At 44.0% G+C, this 24,817-nt stretch overlaps 1 protein-coding gene across 2 annotated transcripts in view; it reads right to left on the reverse strand.

Annotated features, from left to right (window-relative positions):
* LOC144511368 (ryanodine receptor 1-like) overlaps positions 1-24,817 on the reverse strand; it is a 495,584-nt gene that overhangs the window by 346,845 nt on the left and 123,922 nt on the right. For both annotated transcript variants that reach the window (XM_078241663.1, XM_078241662.1), the window contains exons 15-24: positions 24,450-24,545; positions 21,488-21,606; positions 20,981-21,114; positions 19,167-19,408; positions 16,171-16,363; positions 9,513-9,729; positions 7,397-7,501; positions 5,810-5,913; positions 5,626-5,709; positions 2,410-2,569 (exon numbers count right to left, since the gene is read on the reverse strand). In XM_078241663.1, the coding sequence (XP_078097789.1) occupies positions 2,410-2,569; positions 5,626-5,709; positions 5,810-5,913; positions 7,397-7,501; positions 9,513-9,729; positions 16,171-16,363; positions 19,167-19,408; positions 20,981-21,114; positions 21,488-21,606; positions 24,450-24,545 (1,454 nt within the window). The remainder of the gene's footprint in view (positions 1-2,409; positions 2,570-5,625; positions 5,710-5,809; positions 5,914-7,396; positions 7,502-9,512; positions 9,730-16,170; positions 16,364-19,166; positions 19,409-20,980; positions 21,115-21,487; positions 21,607-24,449; positions 24,546-24,817) is intronic.

Below are 24,817 nucleotides of genomic sequence, written 5' to 3' on the forward strand. Positions count from 1 at the left end.
CTTTCTAGGTTCCCCGGCCATGTGCCATGCTGATCAGAGAACTGGTCTGCCTGTCAGATGGAGAAATCAGCATCATAAGGCTCAGGTAAAACAAGCTGCAATAATGTAGTTTAAGAGATGCTGGGGTCAGGAAGGAAAGGTAGTGGGGAAAGCTGACATAGCACCGGAGAAGAGATAAGCAGGTCAGACAGAAGGCACAGGCCGTCAGAAAGTAGGGGCGTGGGGCGGCGGAAGCAGGGTAAAAATTTCAGCATTTGCTTGTTGGATCTGGAGAAAACCAACCCAGCAACTCCTGGCCCACAGCAGTGTTGTCAAGGGGTTTCTGCCCTTCTCACTTCCTTTTATCCGTCTGGTTTCCTACCTGAAGCCAGGAAAACTTGGCCCACAGTTTAAAATAGAAACTCTGGGCCGAATCCTCCCAAACACCTTCTGGTGGGGTCGATGGTGAGCATGGGAGGAGGATATCGTGGGATGCTGAGAAATCGGTGCCGGTTTCATGTCGGTGTGAGCTTTCAGCTGGATCCTCTACTGGTACCCACCATGGCGGGTCGGGAAACCAGTCAGAGGCTCCCCATTAAGTGGGATGCAGATGAAGGCAAACACCTCCATGCCAAATTCTCCGTGATGCCAGCGAGAAAACACGCCGGCATGAAACACGTTCAGAACAACATGGCATGCAGATGCCTGTGGCTGCTGCTTGCAGGGTTCAGGATGGTGGCTGCCCTCAACCCTGGACCCTCGAGCACCACAGCGGTGGATCGAGGTGGACCTTCTAGATAAATGGACGAGGTCCATTTTCCAGTCTCAGAATGTTCCTGGAGATCTCAGGAGGTCCATCTTCCTTCTCCAAAAGTGGGTCAGTGATGTTGGACAGCTTTACAAACAGCATTCGGAAAAAACGGAGGACGACACGCCATCCAGGTCTACCCCAACACCAACTATGGCATAAAACATCTGGGTGCATAATTAACGAGGTCTGGGCCGGAGGATTTGGTGTTTGGCTGCCGGCTGCCACAGCAGGAATGTTCCATGTTCCCAACCCTGTCACAGCACTTTAGTCTCGACCCTTGTTAAAATGGAGGCATGCAGTTTGGTTAAAAAGACCCGTCTCCAGAGAAGGAGCTGGTTGACCATCTCTGGCTGCACATCTGTTAAAACCAGTGAAAAGGAAGAAAGCAGGTTCGAGGAAATGAGAGGTTAGAGTTATGTTTAAAATTTACTTCAACACAAGCCAAATCCGAAGCATTTTCAAGGGTTGTTGAAATTCCCCCCAGTTGACACTGACAAAAATCAGGGTAAAGCAGGTTACTGATCCTTCTTACCCGAGGAAATTTAAGCCCTTTTTAAAAAAAAATTAATTAGCGTGACAAGTAGGCTTATATTAATGCTGCAATAAAGTTAGTGAAAATCCCCTAGTTGCCACACTCCGGCGCCTGTTCGGGTACACGGAGGGAGAATTTAGCACGGCCAATGCGCCTAACCAGCACGTCTTTCGGACTGTAGGAGGAAAACGAAGCACCCGGAGGAAACCCACTCAGACACGGGGAGAACATGCAGATCCGCACAGACAGTGACTCAAGCCGGGAATCGAACCCGGGTCCCTGGCGCTGTGCCACCCCTTTAGCAGATTTAGAATAAAATTTACTTATAACTGTTTACTTTTCTGCATAGTGTAAAAAAACGAGTTTTTAGTTGTAAAATTGCATAGCTAAAGTTAATCAGCCTTAAATGATCTGTCCCACTGATATGCTGGAATTCTGCCGTCCCACCAGCCATGGAATCGGAGCGGGCAAGGGGCGGACAATGGAAATGTCCGTTCACCCGGAGCAGGATTTTTCGGTCTTGGGTCAAGTGAGGCTGTGAAATCCCGCCAATAGTGTCGGAAACCAACACTTGAGCACATTTTCCGTGAACACCTGCTCAATTCAGATCATGCACGTCACAATACATAGAAAAAAAAATTCTGATAGTATCCATATGTTGCATAGGTTCACAATTTTTGGGAGTATTTCTGCAATGGATTCCTTCCAGTAACAAAGGGCAAATGCCCGGAGTTAATTCACTAACCAAATCAGTGCATTACTCCCATCTGATAAAACAAAATCAGGGCAGGAATATATGACACCTCTAAGATTTGATTCCATTCACTATGATTACACATATAGGGATACAGTGAGGAGTATTGCTTCTTGCGTGCTATACAAACAAAGCATACCGCTCATAGAGAAGGAAAGGAGGGGGTGCAGAATGCAGTGTTACAGTCACAGCTAGGGTGCAGAGAAAGATCAATTTAATATAAATAGGTGACAATAGATCCAAAATATTCTGAAGTGTAATCGCCCACATTTCATTATCCATGCATTCATAAAATGTCAGACAAATTTCTACATCCCGTCACAAGTCCCTGACCTGCAGAATACTGTATGTCCATCCTTGACGGATACGGTCCCTTGCCCAGACATTGTGACCATTTTCAGCCAGTTTGTCCACCAAAGTATTCTGAGCTGGAGTCAGTTTGACATGAGAAAGGTCAAGTGGAGAAGGCTTGTATCCACTCGACATCAGGTACCTGTGACAAGGAGTGAAAGAGTATTTAGTTAAAAAAATAATGAACCGAAGCCCGATTGGTGAAGCTCATGTATTTATATCCCAGCCACTTGTACTACAATCTAATTAATTTATTGTCACATGTATTGGTACACAGTGAAAAGTATTGTTTCTTGCACGCTATACAGACAAAACATACCATTCATAGAAAAGGAAAGGATAGAGTGCAGAATGTAGTGTTACAGTCATTGTTAGGGTGTAGAGAAAGATCAGCTTAATGCAAGGTAGGTCCATTCAAAGGTCTGATGGAAGCAGGGAAGAAGCATAGTCGTTACATGTCCTCAGACTTTTATATCTTTTTCCCAACGGAAGAAGATGGAAGGGAGAATGTCTTGGGTACCTGGGGTCCTTGATTATGCTGGCTGTTTTCCAGAGGCAGTGGGAAGCGTAGACAGCGTCAAGGGAACAGAGTCCTGTGTGCGCTATTATTTTTACAGGTGTTAACCTTTATAAAAATCACAGAATCCCCACAGCGCAGAAGGCCACCATTTGGCCCATCAAGCCTGCACCGATAACAATCCCATGGAGGCCCTATCTAACCCCACATACTTACCCTGCTAGTCCCCTGGGTACTAAGGGGCAATTTAGAATGGCCAATCAACCTAATCTGCACATCTCTGGACTGTAGGAGGAAACCGGAGCACCCGGAGGAAACCCACAGGTACGGGGAGAGCGAACTCCACACAGACAGTGACCAGATGCCGAAATTGAACCTGGATCCCCAGTGCTGTGAGGCAGCAGTGCTAACCACCGTGCCGCCCCATAACATTTATATTTTAAATAGGTTTATTCCTGCCTAACAACAGCACTAACAATAATGAGTGCCAATGTATTGAGTATTTATACATGAACTTGCTAGATTGACAGTTCTGCCCTATCCACCTTCTTAGCAGGAATCACTTACAGATTTAGTCTAGACGTGGGAAGCCAATAACATCTAATGCTTTGCTGACAGTATTTTGGTTATCAACTTGAAGCTTACTGAAGCTGAAGTGTATAATTTTCCACGCCTACTTAATCTAAGATCCTGAAGAGTCAAAAGGTTAGCATAGAGAAAGGTTCAGAATAAGTATAGCTGTGACTGCATTCCATCTCGCAAGTTAAAAGTTTGTGTTGTGTTGTGTTAAGCATCGTCTAGTTTGACTCAGGAGCCTCACTAGTATGGAAGCTTCTGCCGCATTGCTAAGCCAACGACGACTACACTTGCCCGGTCATGTTCATATATGGATGGCAGCCATAACCCCAAGGCGTGTCTGTAAGGCTAACTGGCCACTGGGTCACAAACTGCTGGGTGACCATTCTTTCACCACAAGGACGCCTGCAAGCGACATATTAAGATGGTGGACATTGAAATCTGGGAGACAGTCACTATTCTGCCTCATCCGTTGCACAGGTAAGACAGTAGAGGGTGAACAATTCACCAGTGTCTATTTGTCCCGGACCCTCTTCTCAGCCAACTGCGTGCCTTTCATTTCTACTTATTTCTTCCAAACAGTCAGCCTCCCGAGGTCACAGCCACCTATGACTGTCTCCCAGATTTCAGAGTCAATGTCCACCATCTTAATATGTTGCTTGCAGGCGTCTTTGTAGTGGAAGAATGGTCACCCAGCAGGCTGTGACCCAGTGGCCAGTTAGCCTTACAGAAAATCCTTGGGCATTTGGCCATCCATATAATGAACATGACCGGGCAAGTGTAGTCGTCATTGGCATAATGAGTGCACACTGATGCAATCAGCATGCTCCAGGACCGCTGAGGTGATATCCTTGCTCCATCATAATTGACCTTATCCATCATGTTGTCATGGAAAGAGGAGATCACATTGAGTGCTTTGGCAGGCAGCCAATTTTCTGCAGCAGTTTAAATGTTGAGCCTCTTGTTCATTTGGCTAAATGCCTTGGTGAGTTCGATGAATATATAAGCCGGAATTCTGCCGGCACTCCCGCCCCGGAATCGGGGTGGGCTAGGCTCGCAGAACGGAATTCTCCATTGGCCTCGGGTGGAATTTTACGAGCAAGGTCGTAAAATACCCTCTATAGTGCCAGCCTTAGTTGTTGTACTTCCTTTGCAGCTGTTGGACTGAGAAGATCATGTTAATTGTAGACCTCCCCGTATAATTATAATAGCTACCAATTTCTCACAGTTTTGCAAAAACTGTATGTTGGTAAATAGTAATAATTTTTATTCTACCACTTAAAAATCAAAAGCAAAGCACAATTCTACCATTCATCAGCCCTGCCTAAACTAACCCTCAATTTTAAGGCACATGCCAGTGTCAGCACATCAGAAGGAAAGTCATCTTTTCTTTCCTCTGGGATTGGAAGTGCATACGATGAACCAGTCAGATCGATTGGAGCACAGCACAAAAAACTGTTAGGACCGATCAATTAGTTGTTGCCTTTCACAAATGTCATTTGCACCACGTACGGCAGAAAGAGAAGCTGATTTTTCCTTAATTAGTCGCGCTGTTGAATTCAGCAGGACCTGATTACTATATTTAGGTTCCGATTCCTGGCCATATCCTGGTGGATTGAGGGGCTGGGTAGCTGCCCAGTGGGTAGGTCATCAGCAACAAGCTAGTGGAGGAGAGGGAGCAATGGATTGGTGGGGGCGCTCAGGGAGATCGGAGAAGATCGCTGAAGAGGTTGCAGAGCTCGGAAGAGATGGGATAACGTTCCAGAACTAGGCCAGAGATTATCCAGAAGAGAAAAGTAGATTGCTGGGGGAGAGGGGAGACCATGGAGGACAGGGCCACCTTGTGAAGAGATTGTGGGTGACAAGAGAGTTGTGAGATCATTGGATCACCAGGGTTTTGGACGGTCTGTTTGCTGGGGAGGTCTGCTTGGGGTTCAAGAGAAGCATTGCTCTTCGTAAACCTTGATGGAGGAAAAAAGATCAATCATTGACACTTTAAGGAACTGTGGGGACACAATGCAGTTTGCTGGTACAGTATGTTTCAATCAGTCCATGCAAATGTAATTTAGAAATATTTAATGATTTAGAAAATAAACAAAACCTACGATTTGGCCAGTTTCACTTTCTTCAAATTTTCTTCTGCCTTTTCATCGGCCATTCCAACGTGGCAACCCAATGCCAACAGGGTTCTGAGGAGAGATGTTCAAAGAAAAAAGAATAGTTTTTAATCATTCATTCATTAAGCTGAAGCAAGATCATATGCACCAATCTGAACTGCACAGTACTTACTTTAGAGTTTCACCTGACATTTGTAAGTTGTAGTTCCTCTCAGGCTCGGGCAGTCTGTGAAACTCCACAAGACATGGATGCAGCTTCTTGTTGTCATCTCGAATCTACAGGTAAAGATAAGCAACGGTGAGCAGTCTCATGTTTATTCCACTGTGACCACAAGAGCATAAGAAATAGGAACAGGAGTAGGCCATTCAGCCCTTCAAGCCTACTCTGTCATTATCATGACTGATCTAACACTGACTGGGCTGAACTTTCCCATCTCGCCTGCCACAGGAATGCGAAGGTCCGTTGACTTTGGGCGGGACTTTGATTTTGGGGTGAGCACGCCTGGAAAATCTCACCATAATGTCCACTTTCCTGTCTCATTTCTGTAATCCTTAATTCCCCTACTGATTAAAAACCTTTCAATCTCAGCCTTGAAAATGTCCAAGGACTCGGCCTCAAGGCTTCCTGGGGTAAAGAATTCCAAAGATCCACTTCCCTTTGAGAAAAGGGATTCTTCCTCAAATCCATCCTCAATCAGCACCCCCTATTCTGCGACTATGCCTTCTGGTCCTAGATACTCCCATGAGTGGAAACAACCTCCCACCATCTACCCTGTCTATCCGCAAACCTCACCCCTCCCCCCCAACCCAAGAATCACATGTTTCAATCATATCATCTCTCATCCTTCTGAACTCCACAGTACAGACCCAACCTGTTTCTTTCCTTGTATAGCAGTCCCTTCATTGCTGGAATCAACGTGGTAAACCTCCTCTGTGCTACCTCCAAATGATTAATATATCTTTCCTTAAATAAATGAACCAAAATCATATACAGTTTTCTAAACATGGCCTCACTAGTACCTTGTACAGCTGGAGCAACACTTCTTTACTTTTATACTCCAGCCCCCTTGAAATAAGAGTCAGCATTCCATTTGCCTTCCCTAATATCTTCTGCACCAGTATGTTAGAATCATAGAATCCCAACAGTGCGGAAGGAGGCCATTCGGCCCACTGAGTCTGCACCAACCACAATCCCACCCAGGCCCTATTCCCGTAACCCCACATATTTACCCTGTTAATCCCTCTGACACTAAGGGACAAATAAGCATGGCCAAGCATTCTAACCTGCACATTTTTGGACTGTGGGAGGAAACCGGAGCACCCGGAAAAAATCCATGCAGACACGGGGAGAACGTGCAAACTCCACACAGCGACCCGAGGCTGGAATTGAACCTGGGTCCCTGGCGCTGTGAGGCAGCAGTGCTAACCACTGTGCCACCGTGCTGCCTTTGTGCCATGTGTTTTCTGGGTTTATGAAAATAATAAAAAGATCCAATTTCACAAATGTGACATAAACAACCTTCTGTATTAGCTCATGTCACCGTAAATTGAGTTCAATGTTAATATCTTTCGAAACAATAATTGGGCAACAAATCAACGAACAATTTTCAGTTTCGTCATCCGAGTTACACTGTTCATGAGTACTTACTCAGACATTAACAGTGTCACTACATAATTAATTCTTATGCTTGAGGCAAGACAATCAAAAAGCGAGCAATATAAGCCTCAGACAATATAATTAAAACAATTAAATTCTTACTGTTCCATACGTCCAACCTAACTCAATCTTTGTCAAAGACCAAAGTTCATGGATGTTTTCAGCTAATCTCTCCCGTATCCGTTCCAGATGAGGTGGTAGAACAATCTAGATAAAGAGAAAAGAAGGGACACTTAGTGAAAAGGAGCCTTAATTTTAATAAACTATAATAAGCTAGTTAATAAACTATAATTCCTCAGTGGAACTACAGGGAGCAATGTTTGAAGCCTGGAATTCAATTATTTCATAAGAAGTGTAAACAATAATGTCAAATCCTTAATGTGCCAATTAGGCACATTACAGCCCTCAAGACTCGTCGTTGAGTTCAACTGTGATCTTTCCCCACCATCTTAACCCTCTTTTTTCACCCATCTCCAGTCCTGCCTCCTCATGCAGCAGAAATTCAGCCCAACAGTCTTCCCAATACTTCGTAACCACTTAAGGAGATTTAATCTTTTTTTCTCCCAATAGGATTGGGTTGTTTTTTCTTTGTTGTATAAATGGCTGCGTGATTGGTTGACAGCTTCATTAGGTTGTCAGGGGTTAAGAGTTTTAAAAGTCCTTTTCAAAAACTTTCAATTGTGTACGCATAGTAGATATTGGGTGAATGGATATGGAGCATACATGGGGACATGGAAATTTGCTGGGTGATGGTGGGGGGGGCCAAGGATGGCAGGCGGAAAGGCTGGTGAAATAGTAGGATGCATATCATGGTGGCTGACGAATATAATTCCCGCCATTGGGAAAATTTTCCAGCAATGGGGCGGGTGGCGAGTGGCGAGTGAGTGGAGGTAGGAAACCATTTTGAATAATTAATGGCCCATGTTGGGTTAATTCCTTGGACTTGCTGCCATTCTGGCAGTGCCAGCAGTGGAGGCAGCCTCCTTGTGTCAGCCGAGGGTATGGGGGACATTCGACCTGGAAGCTGAGTAGGCAAGTTCACTTCACAGCCCCAACAGGACATCTAGAGGGACCTGCTTACTTGGTCCCTCTGAATTTAAATCTTAACCTATCCCAACCTCTCTTTTTCCCCAACCTGCCTCAGCAGCACCCACATTTTGGTGGAGCTACTACGGCGAAAGAGCTGCGGGCTCTCTGATTGGACAAGTAGATTCAATACCCTATCCACTGGTCTTAATTGTACAGAGCGCCCAGAGATGGCCAATTAGGAGGTGGCCTCTCGCTGAGCCGGTCCTGCTCCAAGCAAGCATGGGCTCCAGATCCCGATTCTGTCCCGTGCCAGGGCTCCCAAGCCTGAAGCAAAACCCTGCGCCGGCTAGCTCGGAAGCAAGAAAGCCGGGTGGGCCAACAGTTCAGTGGGAATAGGGTGAAGGCAGCAGAGGATCAGTCTCTTGGGTATGTTGACTCAAGAGAACATTTTGGGAGATAGGTTTGAATCTAGAGAAAGTTGTGGGTTTAAGGTTAGGGGCAATGGGGGACATTAGAGGGAAGGTTGGTTCAATGGGTGAAAGAGAGGGAAGGAAGTGGAAAAGGAAACTTGATGGTCTTGATTTTATGGCCAGAAACATCCATGAGCTCCTTGGTCTTGACAGTGGAGAAAGACTTGGAGAATAAAAGTACAACCCTGTGGGTTCTAGAAATCTGAAATAAAACCGCAAATGCCGGAAATACTCAGCAGTTCAGGATGTCTCTGTGGGGAGAGAAACAATAATTAACAGAGGAATTGGATGTTGCTTGAGAAGATGATATGTGGTGGAGAGGAGAAGCCAGAGTTATCTTTAAATAGTGAACAGTTCTGTGGTCCAACCAGATCTGCCAAAGAATTATGCTATATTTTTTTTTAAATGAACAATTTTTAAATTCAAGCTCACTCCTAAGAAAAAAAAATATTTATTTAACAATGTTGAACATGTAGACAAGAAAACTACATTTCATTATAAATTTTAAATTATGAAATGTAACTCAAAGTCCCACCATGGAATTTCAAGGGATCTGCAGATTTTTGGCCAGTTCCAATTAGAGGTATGCGTGATTATTATTAAGTTAAGGTTTGTAGCTTCAAGAACTTTTAATCAGTGCACACAAAACCAACAGTTAGGAGGAAAGACAGGAGGGATAGTATTTGGAAAATTGAAGGATGGATATTTAATCCACTTACCTGAGCTGTATCCACAGGTGAGGGAGCAAATGCAGTGTGTGACAGTGACTGTGTGGGTCCTAAGAGGTTTCGAATTCCATCAAAATCATGCTTGTACTCCTTGATGGGTTCGATTCGGAGTCTTTCCTTCGGCAGCAGTGCTTCATAACAAGGACAGTAACCAGGAGGAGGCAAGAACTTGAAGTCTCCGTGTCTACCACCTAATAAGAATCGGACCCTGCAAACCAGCAAGATATAAATGACAGGACTCTTAAAATCTACATGAAACAGTTTCAGTCTAAAAATGCTGACCATGTTAAGATAAACTACCATAACTGACAGTCGTGAACTACCTGCTAAACCCATAGTAGCTAGTTATCAAATACTGGACAGCAGTCAAAACATGAAGTTAAAGTTTATTTATTAGTCACAAGTAAGGCTTACATTCACACTGCAATGAAGCTACTGTGAAAATCCTCTAGTCGTCACAGTCTGGCGCCTGTTCGGGTTAGCGTACCTAACCAGCAGGTCTTTTGGACTGTGGGAGGAAGCCGGAGCACCCGGAGGAAACCCACGCAGACACGGGGAGAACGTGCAGACTCCACACAGAGTGACCCAAGCCGGGTCCCTGGCGCTGTGAGGTAGCAGTGCCAACCACTGTGCCACCATGCCACTCCTGATGAACACTCAACTGTACAGGACCTTGGTGAGACCACATTTGGAATATTGCGTGCAGTTCTGGTCACCTCACTATAAGGAGGATGTGGAAGCGCTGGAAAGAGTGCAGAGGAGATTTACCAGGATGCTGCCTGGTTTGGAGGGTAGGTCTTATGAGGAAAGGTTGAGGGAGCTAGGGCTGTTCTCTCTGGAGCGGAGGAGGCTGAGGGGAGACTTAATAGAGGTTTATAAAATGATGAAGGGGATAGATAGAGTGAACGTTCAAAGACTATTTCCTCGGGTGGATGGAGCTATTACAAGGGGGCATAACTATAGGGTTCATGGTGGGAGATATAGGAAGGATATCAGAGGTAGGTTCTTTACGCAGAGAGTGGTTGGGGTGTGGAATGGACTGCCTGCAGTGATAGTGGAGTCAGACACTTTAGGAACATTTAAGCGGTTATTGGATAGGCACATGGAGCACACCAGGATGATAGGGAGTGGGATGGCTTGATCTTGGTTTCAGATAAAGCTCGGCACAACATCGTGGGCCGAAGGGCCTGTTCTGTGCTGTACTGTTCTATGTTAACTCAGGCCAGTGGGTTCAAATTCAGCCTGTAGGCAACCTTCATGTTGTCCGCTCACTTAAATAATTTCTGCACCCAGTCAATGCTGGCTAACCCTAACCATTGCATTCACAGGCTACACACATCAACAGGGAGCCCAAAATCATCATTTCCTGGGATCAATTAAAATTAGTCTGCTGAATTGTAATTCTCAGGCTGCCAGGGTGGAGATTTGAGCTCCCGTTCTCTGGATTATTAGTCCAGAATGTAACCACTATATTACACATCTGTCCAGCATAAATCATTCCCTGTGGATGCTGCAGGTGCTGGAAGGTATGCAGGAAGTGAGTCGGTTCTGGGAAACAGTGGGTGGCACAACATGGGAGATACCAAGGTCCTAGGTTTGCAAATTCTGCACTGGATATATAGTTGGGCGAGTTGGAAACTCAGTGCATCTCCTGTGAACAGGAGACCCTCCAGACTCGCACTCAGAAGACGGTGGGAACAGACATTGTGGAGGATAATGCAGGGTCAAGCAGATGGCCATGATGCAGTGAACCAAGAAGTTCAATAACCTCATGAGTGATTAAGGTCAGTGAATGCACCTTCAAATGCCACATTTTACAAACTGCACAACTAGCCACAGCCACACCCCAATTATCATCAACAGAGCCAGCATGGTTTCATGAAGGGCAAATCAGGTTTGACTCATTTGTTTGACTTCTTCTTGGATGTAACAAGTAAGGTGGATAATGGGAATCCTGTAGATGTAGTATATTTGGACTTCAAGGCGGCATTTGATAAGGTGCCATACAAAAGGTTAGTTCGCATGGGATTTGGGGTAATTTATTAGCTTGGATAGAGGATTGGCTAACCAACAGAAAGTAGAGAGTTGGGATAAATGGGCTTTTCCTAGTTGGATGTAACTAGTGGGATGCCACAAGGTTTGATAGTCGGGCATCTATATTAACGGCTCGGATGCAGGGATAGTAGGTATCACAGATAAATTTGCAGATGACACTTGAATAGGTGGGATAACGAAATAAAAAATTTACGAATGGATTGGATAGGTTAAGTAACTGGGAAAAAATCTGGCAGATGTAGCTTAACATGGGTAAGTGGGAGGTTATCCATATTGGTAGGAAAAACGGCAATTATCTAATTAGAGAGAAACTTTAGAGTGCTTCAGTGTAGAAGGATCTGGGTGTCCTTGTGCATGAATTGCAGTAAACTAGTATTCAGGTACAGCAGGTAATAAAGGCAAAAGGAATCTTGGCATGTATTGCTAAAGAAATAAAATACACATAGTAAATGTTGCTACTGCTGTACAAAGCATCAGTGAGAATGCACTTTAGAATAGTGTGTACAGTTTCAGTTGCCTTACTTGAGGGGGGATGTAGTTGCTTTGGAGGCTGTTCAGAAGGGGTTCACTAGATTGATTCCAGAGATGAGAGTGTGTTTTATGAAGAGAGATTGGGCAGTTTTTCCCTATATACCTTGGAGTTTAGAAGAATGAGAGGAGATCTAATTGTGGTGTACAAGATTGACAAAGAAATTGACAAAGTCAATGTGGAGAGGATGTTTCCTCTTGTGGGGCAATCTGGCACAAGAGGTCACAGTTTTAGGAGAAGGGGGTGGCAGATTTAAAACAGAGATGAGGTGAAATTAATTCTCTCAGAGGGTGGTGAGTCTGTGGAATTCACTGCCCCAGAGTGTGGTGGATATCGGGTGTTTTGAGTAAATCTGAGAGGTGGACAGATTTTTCATTAGTAATGGGTTGAAGGACAACAGTGAACAGGCAGGAAAATGGAGTCGAGGTTGAGATGAGATCAGCCATGATCGTATCAATTGGCAGAGCAGGCTCAAGGGGCTGAATGGCCTACTCCTGCTCCTAGTTCTTTTGTCCTTATGTAAACAATCTCTTGACATAACTTGCACCTATCATTGACATGCTTCACCTCAAGGGTAGCACTGCGGCAAGCCTCATCCATATCTCACAGCTTGCACTGTTTATTGATATTCTGCACATCCCCCAACAGATTACACAACACTTAGACACACTTTTTCTTTCTTGAAGGACAAGATGGTGTACAACCAAAGCAGGAATCAAATGGAGGGGGACAAACGCCCCTGCTATCTTAATTGCCACGGAAGTGACAGTGTTGTCATTATTGGAACAGCTACTCCTAAAACCATGGCCAGCAGTAGGGCTCAAACATCCAAGATGATATCCTCATCTCCCCCCCCCCCCTCCCCATCAAAGCCTTGTGTTTTTTTCCTTTGTGATGATGCCATGTCTTTAAGAAATGTATTAGTCATGTTTCTTGTGCAGGATCTGGTTTAATGGTGCTTGTAACCAGCAGCCTGTGTTGTTACTGCAGCAGCATAATTGCTCTTAAGTGCTAGAATGTTGGTTTTAATCTGAACTAATGCTGTCCTGTCGTTTTAATGATTTGCGCTGGGGTTTTGCAAAGTAGGACTTGATTAGGTTGATTGACAGGGAAGGTCATATGACTGGGTGGAGCTAGGCTTACACCAGAGAACTCAAGCTTCGATGCTGCTTGGCGTTGTTAGAGAGCAGTGCCTCTCTTTTCCCCTCTGAGTTTGGAGACTGGAATCTGCCAGAAAAAAAGTCTTTCTCCGAGATTCTGCTGTTTGGGAGTGGATCTTTGAGATTCTGGCATTTGAAAGTCAGAAGACAGGTGTCTGCCTGGATCTCTGTCCAGAGGTGCTAAAAGGCTGGAAATCTATGCAAGTATATCTGTTTTTGATGCTAACTGGCTCTGAAGAAGGAATTTAGGTCTATGAGGATATTGCTAAATTGGAACAATAAAGATGGATAGCTATTAGGAATTATACTTTGCCGTGCTTAAGTATTTTAATCGGTAAAAGTTATGCTAATTCTTTTTGTTATTTTCTGACTGTGTTCTTAAACAAAATGTGTTCTTAAATAAAAACTTTGTGGATCAATTGAACCATTCCTGGAACAAAACACCTTATGCTCGCCATAATGCTAAAATCAAATGGCAATGTTAGGGTCTAGGCCAACTTCATAATATACCTGAGAGTTTCAGCTCTGGGTCCTAACCAGATCTCCGAATTTCATTGCTTTCCGTGCTTTCCTAATATTATAAATTTAATAACTGTAACTGGGACCCGGGTTCGATTCCCAGCTTGGGCCACCGTCTGTGTGGAGTCTACCAAATAAACCTGTTGGACTTTAAACTGGTATTGAGAGACTTCTTACTGTGTGGAGTCTGCACATTCTCACCGGTGTCTGTGTGGGTTTCTTCCGGGTGCTCCGGTTTCCTCCCACTGGCAGAATGATGAGTATAACCGTGCTAAATTCTCCCGAGGTGTACCTGAACAGACACCGGAGTGTAGCCACTCGGGGATTTTCACAGTAACTTCATTGCAGTGTTAATGTAAGACTAGTTGTGACACCTAATAAATAAACTTAAATGTCATGGGCTACAGTTTAAGTTAAGAAAATGTACACTATCCCTCAAATGGTAATGTTCTCGCCCCTGGGTTAGAAGAGAATAGGGCAAAAAAAGTCTGGGCCTACACTTCGGTGAAGTGTCAGATACTCATAAGGCAGCAAAGAAAGACCAAGACGAGTGTGACAATGAAAGCACAGCATTGTTTTCATACACACAGTCAGCAGCTCAGTTACTGACACTGTATGAGTCTTAGAAGATTAAAGGCAGATGAGAAACCAGGCATTTGTGTGCCGCAGGGGGCAAGCACAGCAACGTGACAGCCTGCCAGTTTCCCACTGGGCAAGAGGTCTAAAAATTCTCTCAGCTATGATCTTCCATTCATGATATTGAATGGAAGTTCAAAGGCTCCGAGTATAACAATTGATTTTTTTTTGAGAGATACAAAATGGACTTGTCATCTAAAGAAGACTTGTATTCACATAGTACCTTTCACAATCTCAAGGTGTCCCAATGCTCTTTACAGCCAATGAAGCGCTTCTGAATATCGTCACTGTTGTGGTGCAAGAAACATGACATCCAATTTGTCATGATCCAAGGTCCCACAAGATCGCATAACAGCAACTTAATAACGACTCAACAGTGATCAATAGTGACCACGGCACTAAGTGGAATTCCCTTGCTCATCTTTGTAGTGGAGTCTGTTATATCCACCTGAGGGGGAAGATTAGGCCTCGATTTAGCTTCTCACCTAAGGGGCGGCACCCCGACACTTCAGACTTTTTTTCCCCCTAGCCTCTTCTAATCCAGAGGCGAGAACATTATCATTTGAGGAGTAGTGTACATTTTCTTAAATGTCACCGAGCTACAGTTTAAGTCAAGTTTATTTATTAGGGGTCACAAGTAGGCTTACATTAACACTGCAATTAAGTTACTGTGAAAATCCCCTAGTCGCCACACTCCGGCGCCTGTTCGGGTACACCGAGGGAGAATTTAGCATGGCCAATGCACCTCACCGGCACATCTTTCAGACAGTGGGAGGAAATCGGAGCACCCGGAGGAAACCCATGCAGACACAGGGAGAACGTGCAGACCCCACACAGTAAGAAGTCTCACAACACCAGGTTAAAGTCCAACAGGTTTATTTGGTAGACTCCGCACAGACAGTGGCTCAAGCTGGGAATCGAACCTGGGTCCCAGTTAGTAGCTTTATAATATTAGGAAAGCACATACTTACTCAGATAGGCAATGAAAATTTAAATATTTATAGGCCAATTAAGAACTGACAGGCAACAAAAAGGCTCTCATCTGGGCTGATCTGGATTCAAACGCAAAATGACAGCCTTCGAATACAACACAACACCTAATCCAGAGAAGCGTTTTATAAAATTAGAATCTGGGGTTATAACAACATTATTAAAATTTAAATTATGAATTTCAAAGCAATGTTCTCTCAAATATCTTTCAAGCAGGAAGCTGAAGATTTTATAATTAAATCATAGAATCATAGAAACATACAAACCCTACAGTGCAGAAAGAGGCCATTCGGCCCATCGAGTCTGCACCGACCACAACCCCACCCAGGCCCTATCCCCATATCCCTACATATTTTACCCCCTAATCCCTCTAACCTACGCATCCCGGGACACTAAGGGGCAATTTAGTATGGCCAATTAACCTAACCCGCACATCTTTGGATTGTGGGAGGAAACCGAAGCACCCGGAGGAAACCCACGCAGACACGGGGAGAATGTGCAAACTCCACACAGACAGTGACCCAAGCCGGGAATCGAACCCAGGTCCCTGGAGCTGTGAAGCAGCAGTGCTAACCACTGCACCACCGTGCCGCCCCAATATTTTGAATGTTTCTAAAATTTACAGCAGCAAACAAACAACTTATGATGTGGCAGTAAGAGGAAAGATTTTACCTTAGCTGGTCTTCCTACAGCTTTTGAATCAGAAAAATAGGGTAACTTATTCTAAAGCATAGCATCAGAAATATATCAAAGCACGCACCTGATTCCTGCAGAGAAGCTAACCACAGGGAAGAAGAGACCATCGATGTTAAAGTTCTCAAACATGCCTTGCACAGGGTGGCCATTAGCCCGGAAAGAGATACTGGGGACACTCAAATCCAGACAACAGCTAACAACATCATCAGCAGCAAGCAAGTGTGCATCATGTGAAGCAACTGCTTTGGCAATATGTCCTGTGTACACACAAAAAAAAGAGTCATATTGGCTGTTTTCAAAGTAACCCAATAGAATATCTGCACATAGTTTGGCACACCTCTCTGATGTGTATTAAAAAACAACTGTCTAAGGGACAATTATGATTGTTTTCTATGTAGTACCATGCCCACAGAATAAAACCGACAGTAAGGGAGCGTGGATATTTAAAAGTTGTTTTAAAGTAAACTTACACTAACACCGCAATTAAGTTACTGTGAAAATCCCCTAGTCGCCACACTCCGGCGCCTGTTCGGGTACACTGAGGGAGAATTTAGCACGGCCAATGCACCTAACCGGCATGTCTTTCGGACAGTGGGAGGAAACCCACACAGACATGGGGAGCATGTGCAGACTCCACACAGACAGTGAGCCGAGCCGGGAATCGAACCTGGGTCCCTGGCGCTGTGAGGCCGCGGTGCTAATCACTGTGCGGATATGAAGTTGATTGAGCGACAGAAAAGCAATCGTGAGGAGCGGCTGCTCTTTCGGACTTCAGGAAGGTAGAGAGTCGTGTTCCCCAGGGATCAATGTCAGCAGTAGTGCTATTCCTAACATACATTAATGGCCTAGACTCTGGTATGACAGGACACAGTTTCAACAAGAACTGAGAGGAGGATTGTGATAAACTTGAGAGAGAACACAGGCAGGCTGGTGGAATGAGCGGACAAAATGCAGAGAAGTGTGAAGTGATTCCACTTGGTAGGAAGAGCGAGGAGAGGTCATACAAAATGGAGGCTACAATTCTAAAAGAGGTGCAGAAGCATAGGGACCTTGGGATGCAAATTCATTGAAAGTAGCTGGGCAGGTTGAGAAAACAATTAATAAAGTAAATGGGTAGGAGCAGACAGCACACTAACAAAGAAATTAAGATGAACCTGCAGAAAAAAAAATTGTTTCAGCCTCAACTTGAGTGTGCGTTCAATTCTGGTCTGGAAGGAAGAGGAAACACTGAAGAGGGGGCAGCTAAGATTCACAAAAACATCTACAGGGATGAGGAACTTCAGTTATGTGAACAGGTTGGAGAATTTGGGTTATTCTTGGAGAAAATGAAGTATATTTATTTATTAGTGTCACAGTAGGTTTACATTAACACTGCAATGAAGTTACTGTGAAAGTCCCCTCGTCGCCACACTCTGGCGCTCGAGTAGACTGAGGGACAGTTTGGCATGATCAATGCACTTAAACAGCACATCATTCGGATTGCGGAAGGAAACCGGGGCAGACACGGGAAGAATGTGCAGACTCTGCAGTCACCCAGGCCAGGGACAGACCTGGATCCCTGGCACTGTGAGGCAGCAATGCTAACCAGGCAGGGCGGGCGGGGAGGGGGTTGGAGTGGCCGGGCGGTCGAGGCAGAGGGAGGGGGGGTCTAAGCAGAGGGAAAGCTTAAGTCCAAGGGGATTATTTTAATTAATTTCTTTTTTAATCTTAAATTAATTCATGGGACATGGGCGTCACTTGCTGGCTAGCATTTTATTGCCCATCGCTAGTTGCCTGAAGGCAGTTGAGAGTCAACCACATTGCTGAGACTCTGGAATCACAGGTCGGCCAGACCAGGTAAGGACGGCAGATTTCCTTCCCTAAAAGACGTTATTGCTTGAACTGGAACTAATAGAGCTAGGTTATCAGTTAAGGACTTTATCATCATGTTTAAGTATTTCAATTGGTAAAGGTTCAGCTAATTCATTTATCATAGTTAAACCGTATTGTTAAAGAGTTTGTTTTGATAAAAAACTCAATAGAATCACACCGGAAACACCTTATTCTCGCATTAATGTCAAAATAGAAAAACTGTTGGGGTCTAGTCAGGCTTTGTAACATACTTTGGGGATTCTGCTCTGGTACCCCAACACTACAATGTGCGCTGATCAGCAAAGAAGTTTTCTTTATATGCTAATTTGTCCATTCTAAACACTAACATATCATCATACATTCTAGATGGCAGAATAACGGAGTCAACCTTGTGGCTGAATAGTCTGCAGTTTTAACTTTTAATATGCTGAAAGATCTTCAATCAAGCAAACCTGATTTTTTGGTTCAAGTTGTTTTTTTCACTATGCTGGGATTTCTTGTGGCCAGTGGCCTGGAATTTGTCAAAGGACATGAGGTGTCAAATTAAACAGCTTGTCTCTGGCAGGGAAGAATTCTTTTGGGAGTCTGTGTTCCTTATCTGGGCACTGGAATGTAAACAATATGCACTTAGAGACCTCAGTATGATGGGGTCTAGAGTGACCACTGCCACTATTCTATCTGCATTTGATTGGCCTAATCAAACGATGCAATTGGGGTTTCTAATCAATTCATTGCCAGAGAATCTTCTGGAAGCGAGTGCAAGAATTGTGGATAAAAAGACACACGAGCCTTTGTTTGCCAGCGATAACTCGAAGAGACCAACCATCGCAACAAGAGGTGTACCCTAAAGGATGCTTCAGAGAAGATGATAGATTCTACATAGAGGATATTTCTTGGCCAAGGTTTTCCTAAACTCGGTAGTATCTATGTTTTCAGTTAAATAGTTAAAGTTGATGTTCAGTTAAAGAGTTAAAGTTCAGTTGAAGGTTGATGTTCAGCAAGAGTTAAAGTTCAGTAGAGTTAAAGAGTTGCAATGGTTTATATTTCAGTTGGTACTAGATGTGTTAAATAAATAAATAGTTGAATTACTGTCCTTGTTTGTCTCATTAAACTGGAATACTTGGAAGGTGTTTAATTTAAAGCCAAATAACGACCTCAGGAACAGCAGTCCTTATAAATATGAATCCCAAGAGCAGAAGAGTCACTAACCTGACCACAGGTGAAGTCCATCAAAACTGTAGGAATACAAATCGTCTCCAACTCCATTGCTTCCCCAGCCCTCACCACCTCCTGGGTAAGGGCTGTACCCCTCTGTTAAAGCCCAGCCCACTCGCAGGTGAGTGGTCTGCGGTGTTACGAATGGGTCCACATAATCCACTATCATTTCAAAGTACCATTTCTTGTACTGTGTAGAACCTTCATATGTGCCTAAAAAGATATTAGGCCTCATGCTGGAATTTTAAAACAAAATCAAGGGTTAGCTATTGATTATAGGTATTTAATAATTGCAATTAGATTCTGAATGTCAGAGGAGTTGAACAAAAAGAAAAATCGTCGGAATATTTTCTTTTATAGGGAAAATGTTCCCTTGGTCTACTGGTGTACTTGGTCACCCCAGTTCAACGCCGGCATTCCCACATCACTACTAGAGTAAACCAGCTTCTAGTTTATGACAGTTGGAGATGAATCTACCAGACACACATCTGACTTTTTCTTCATGTAGTGGGGCATCCTTTGGGAGAAAAACAAGAAAAAAAGACTAAGCAAGGACCTTCTACTTTTTTTTATTGATTTGTGGGACACGGACGTCGCTGGCCAGCATTTATTGCCCATCCCGAGTTGCCCTTGAGAAGGTGGTGGGGAGCTGCCTTCTTGAACCGCTGCAGTATACAACTTGAATCATAGAATCCCTACAGTGCAGGAGGCCGCCATTCGGCCCATTGAGTCTGCACCGACAACAATCCCACCCAGGCCCTATCCCCGTAACCTCATATTTACCCTGCTAATCCCTCCAACCTATGCATCCCGGGACACTAAGAGGCAATTTAGCACGGCCAATCAACCTAACCCACATATCTTTTGACTGCTCAGCCATTTCAGAGGGCAGTTGAGAATCAACCACACTGGAGTCACGTGTAGGCCAGACTGGATAAGGACGGCAGATTTCCTTCCCTAAAGAACGTTCGTGAACCAGATGGGTTTTTCGGACAAACAACAATGGTTTCATGGTCATCAGTAAATTCTTGATTTCAGATTTTGTTTTTTTTAAACTGGATTCAAATTCCACCATCTGCCGTGGCAGGATTCGAACCTGGGTCCCCAGGACATTAGCTGAGTTTCTGGATTAATATTCTCGCGATAATACCACTAGGCCATCGCCACCCCCTTTCTCCCAATTGAATCATTTTCTGCACATGTTCGGACACAGATTCCAAACACTCATGCCATTTAGAATGGAGAAAACATAGGAAGAGTTTCTCTTCAAAAGGAATTCACCAGCGCTCACCATGATTGTTGCCCAAAACCAGACTACTGTGAGCCAGCATAATCACCAGAATTTCCAATGAGACCTCCATTCAGTGGTCTTAGATGATTAAAAAGCTCAGTTTTGGAGATATGTGGCACCAGTGTGAGCTCATAACTTGAAAAATGTCTTCAGAGGCTGCCTCTGGGAGAGCAACGTGATTTTGCTCAAAGATAAAATGCCTAATATTTTTCCTGCTACGATTCAGAGAGACCATTTAAATGGAAATTTGTTATTCTACAATTGTACGCCATAAATCTTTGACTCCGTTTGAGGCCCACAACTCACCGCAAACATTTGCCCCATTGAGCTTACTGGGTGGGAGGTCTCATATGAAACCCCTGGCAATGCATCTGGAGGCTGCTGCCACAATATAACATACAAGAGTAGGTAAAGGAAGCACCGTGCTTCCAAGTCAGCGAAGAAGATATGGTTTTATTAAGAAAACCTTGAAGCGGTGTACACCTTCAGCAATTTTGCAAACTTCTGTGCGTTATACCTGGTGACATAGTTAATCAGGTTTGTTTGGAGCAGCAGATCACGACCTGGGAATAGGTTCTCCGTAATAAGATTTTGGTTGGACCGTACAGCCACGCCGTTGCAGACACAGAGAGAGCGCAATACATCCAGCACCTGCAAAAAGAGTGCAAACAAATTCAACTCAAGAGTCCCACTTGGGACTAGAAAACATTATTTTTTTGAGTGGTAAATGGTAGATTTCAGGGATAAGGAAGTGCTAAAGGCAATCTCGCAACCAGATGGGTAGGTGACCAATGACCCTCAAAAAGGAATGAGCTTATTCAGCCAAATGGCTTATATACAGATGAGCATTTGAACTTCACTGGCTTTGATCTGGAGGAGCAGAACAATAAGAACTTTTCTATAAATGTCCGAAGCAGTGATTTTTGTCCCTATTCCCATTTTTGAGAAACCCAAGCTTTGATAAATCAAAGTATTCCTCATTTCATCACTTCCCTGCATTAGCAGCCTTTATTGGTGTACATACCTTGTGATTTCGTCCATGTTTGTCCAACAAGGAGATGATTGACTTGATGTGGTTTTCAGTTATAATATTCAGAACCTCAGGACTTTCAATCAAAACACAGTACAACACTTCGAGGATACCTATAGCACATGACATCAAATATCCATCAACAATTTTCAATAATGTAGCATCTTGCACAACAATCTAAGGAAGAAATGTACACTGAACCGAAGACGATATTCAGAGGGCTAACAATGCTTCAAAGAGAACACGAGAACAGAAGAAATAGGAGCAAGAGTAGACCCTATAGTCTGACAAGCCTGCTCCGCTATTCAGTATGATGTTTAATCTTCAATTCGACTTTCCCACCTGCTCCCCCAATCCCCTCAATTTCCTGAGACCCCCAACAGTCTGTCCATAGTGCCTTAAATATATTCAATGATGGAGCGTCAACGAAGAAAAGCAAAGAACAATACAGCACAGGAACAGGCCATTCGGCCCTCCAAGCCTGCGCCGATCATGGTGCCTGCCTAAACTAAAACCGTATGTACTTACAGAATCCGTATCCTTCCATTCCCATCCTATTCATGTATTCGTCTAGATGCCCCTTAAATGTCACTATCATACCTGCTCCCACCACTTTCCTGGGTAGCGCGTTCCAGACATTCACCACCCTCTGTGTAAAACAAAAAAAACTTGCCTCGCACATCTCCTCTAAACTTTTCCTCACGCACCTTAAACCTATGTCCCCTAGTACTTGACTTTTCTACCCTAGGAAAGAGCATCCGACTATCCACTCTGTCCATGCCACTCAATCTTGTAAACCTCTATCAGGTCACCCTATAATCTCCGTCGTTCCGGTGAGAACAAACCAAGTTTCTCCAACCTCTCCTCATAGCTAATACCCTCCAGACCAGGCAACATCCTGGTAAACCTCTGGTGAACCCTCTCCAAATCATTCACATCCTTCTGGTAGTGTGGCGACCAGAATTGTACACAATATTCTAGATGAGGCTTAATTAAGGTTCTGTACAGCTGCAACATGACCTGCCAAATTTTATACTCATTGCCCCGACCGATGAAGGCAAGCATGCCGTATGCTTTCTTAATTACCTTATCCATCTGCATTGCCACTTTCAGTGATTGGTGGACATGCACGCCCAGATTTTTCTGCCTGTCAATACTCTTAAGGGTTCTACCATTTACTGTATAATTCCTACAACTTATATTTGAATTCGAAAGATTCACAACCTTTTGAGCTTCATCTCAGTCCTAAATGGTCAAGCCCTTATCCTGACACAGTGTCCCCATGTTCTACGTCCCCCAGTCAGGCGTAACAGCCTTAGCATCCGCCTTGTCAACCCTCTTCAGAATCTTAAATGATTCAAATAAGATCAGCCCTGACTCTTCCAAACTCCAGATCTCGGCTTAATTTACTCAACCTCTCATCATTTAACAACCCTCTGATCCCAAAGAGGTGGGTTTCGTGAAAGGTCATAGAGGAGAGTGTGATAAGATATATGGCTTTAGGGGGAGATTGGAGAGGTGGTGTCTAGCTGATAGAAGGTATGTCGACTCGGACTGGAGTACAGGGAGAACAATTGCACAAACAACTTCTCTTTGTTAACAGAATGAGATCAAATATAGGTCAAGGACATTCTAGTAGCCATATGTCTGACTGCAAGGTGAATACAAAACTCTTATCAAAGAAACGGAGATAATTAAGTTTAACGATTTTGAAATAATTACAGTATGCCTCCCTCCTGTCGTAATAGAGCATTCACAACTCTGTTTCCATCCCAATTTTGTCTTCATGCTGCTACTTTATTCATTCATTTATTCATGGGACATGGGTGTCGCTGGCTGGGCCAGCTTTTATCGCCCATCCCTAGTTGCTCTTGGAAGGCAGTTGAGAGTCAACCACATTCCTGTGGCTCTACAGTCATATGTAGGCCAGACTAGGTAAGGAAGGCAGATTTCCTTCCTTAAAGGGCATTAGTGAACCAGATGGGTTTTTTCGACAATCGACAACAGTTTTCATGGTCATAAGTAGATTCTTAATTCCAGATATTTTTTATTGAATTCAAAAAATACCATCTACTGTGGTGGGATTCGAACCCAGGCCGCCAGAACATTAGCCAAGTTTCTGGATTAGTAGTCTAGTGATAGAACCACTAGGCCATCGCCTCCCCCACTGCTCCTTCGACCCTTCAATTTTGCTAACAAGCCCAATATTTGCTAATTTAATCAAATATCTGTTGAAAATCCCGATAGCAAACATCAACTGCACTGCCCTCAATTATATTGTCAAAAATCAATTAAGTTTATCAAGCATGATCTGCTCTTAACAAATCCAAGCTGGCTCTCCTTTATTCGTTCCTGCTCGATCAAGTGTCCAATTTTGTCTCAAATGGCTTTCTCACAAACTACAAAGGGTTGTGAACGAAGCCCAGTCCACCACTTAAACCAGCCTCCAATCCATTGACTCCGTCTAAACTGCCCGCTGCCTTGGGAAAAGCAGCCAGCATAAATCAAGGACACCACGCATCCCGGACATTCTCTCTTCCACCTTCTTCCGTCGGGAAAAAGATACAAAAGTCTGAGATCACGTACCGGCCGGCTCAAGAACAGCTTCTTCCCTGCTGCCGTCAGATTTTTGAATGGACCTACTTCATATTAAGTTCATCTTTCTCTACACCATATCTGCAACTGCAACACTATATTCTGCACCCTCTCCTTTCCTTCTCTCCTATGTACTCTACAAACGGTATGCTTTGTCGGTATAGCGCAAGAAACAATACTTTTCACTGTACTGTATCCCAGTACATGTAACAACAATAAATCAAATAGAAATCAAAAATGTCCATTTCACAGCCCTCAATTGCTAAGTTTATCCTTCTCATTTTGAACAAAGGTGTAGCATAACAAATGCTTGAAAAGTTGAACACCTGGTTTTTGTAACTACTGTGTGTCTGTAAGGTACCTGAGGAAGCCTCCAATCGATCCAACTTGCTGACCAACCAGTCTAGATTATCGGAAAATAGAGCACAGTTTCTGCGATTGCCACGGATGAGGGAAGCTACACAAAGAGAAAGATATCACAATAAGACTGATAAAGCAACAGGAACATACAGTTATGTTATGCTTATAACATAGTACCAATCTTAAGATGCTTTACAGAAGAGCACTTGAAGGGGAAGACACTGAAGCACATGTAACCAGGGTAGGGGAAAAGGAAGTGAAGTCAAAATGACTGGAACTTTGGTCAAAAGGATGATTTTTAAAGCGGAGGTTTGGAAGATGCTGTCAAAGGAGCCTCGAGTTGCTGCAGTGCATTTTGTAGACAGTATA

The sequence above is a fragment of the Mustelus asterias genome, chromosome 24 (assembly GCF_964213995.1).
Source record: "Mustelus asterias chromosome 24, sMusAst1.hap1.1, whole genome shotgun sequence".
In the NCBI taxonomy this organism is placed as follows: Eukaryota; Metazoa; Chordata; class Chondrichthyes; order Carcharhiniformes; family Triakidae; genus Mustelus; species Mustelus asterias.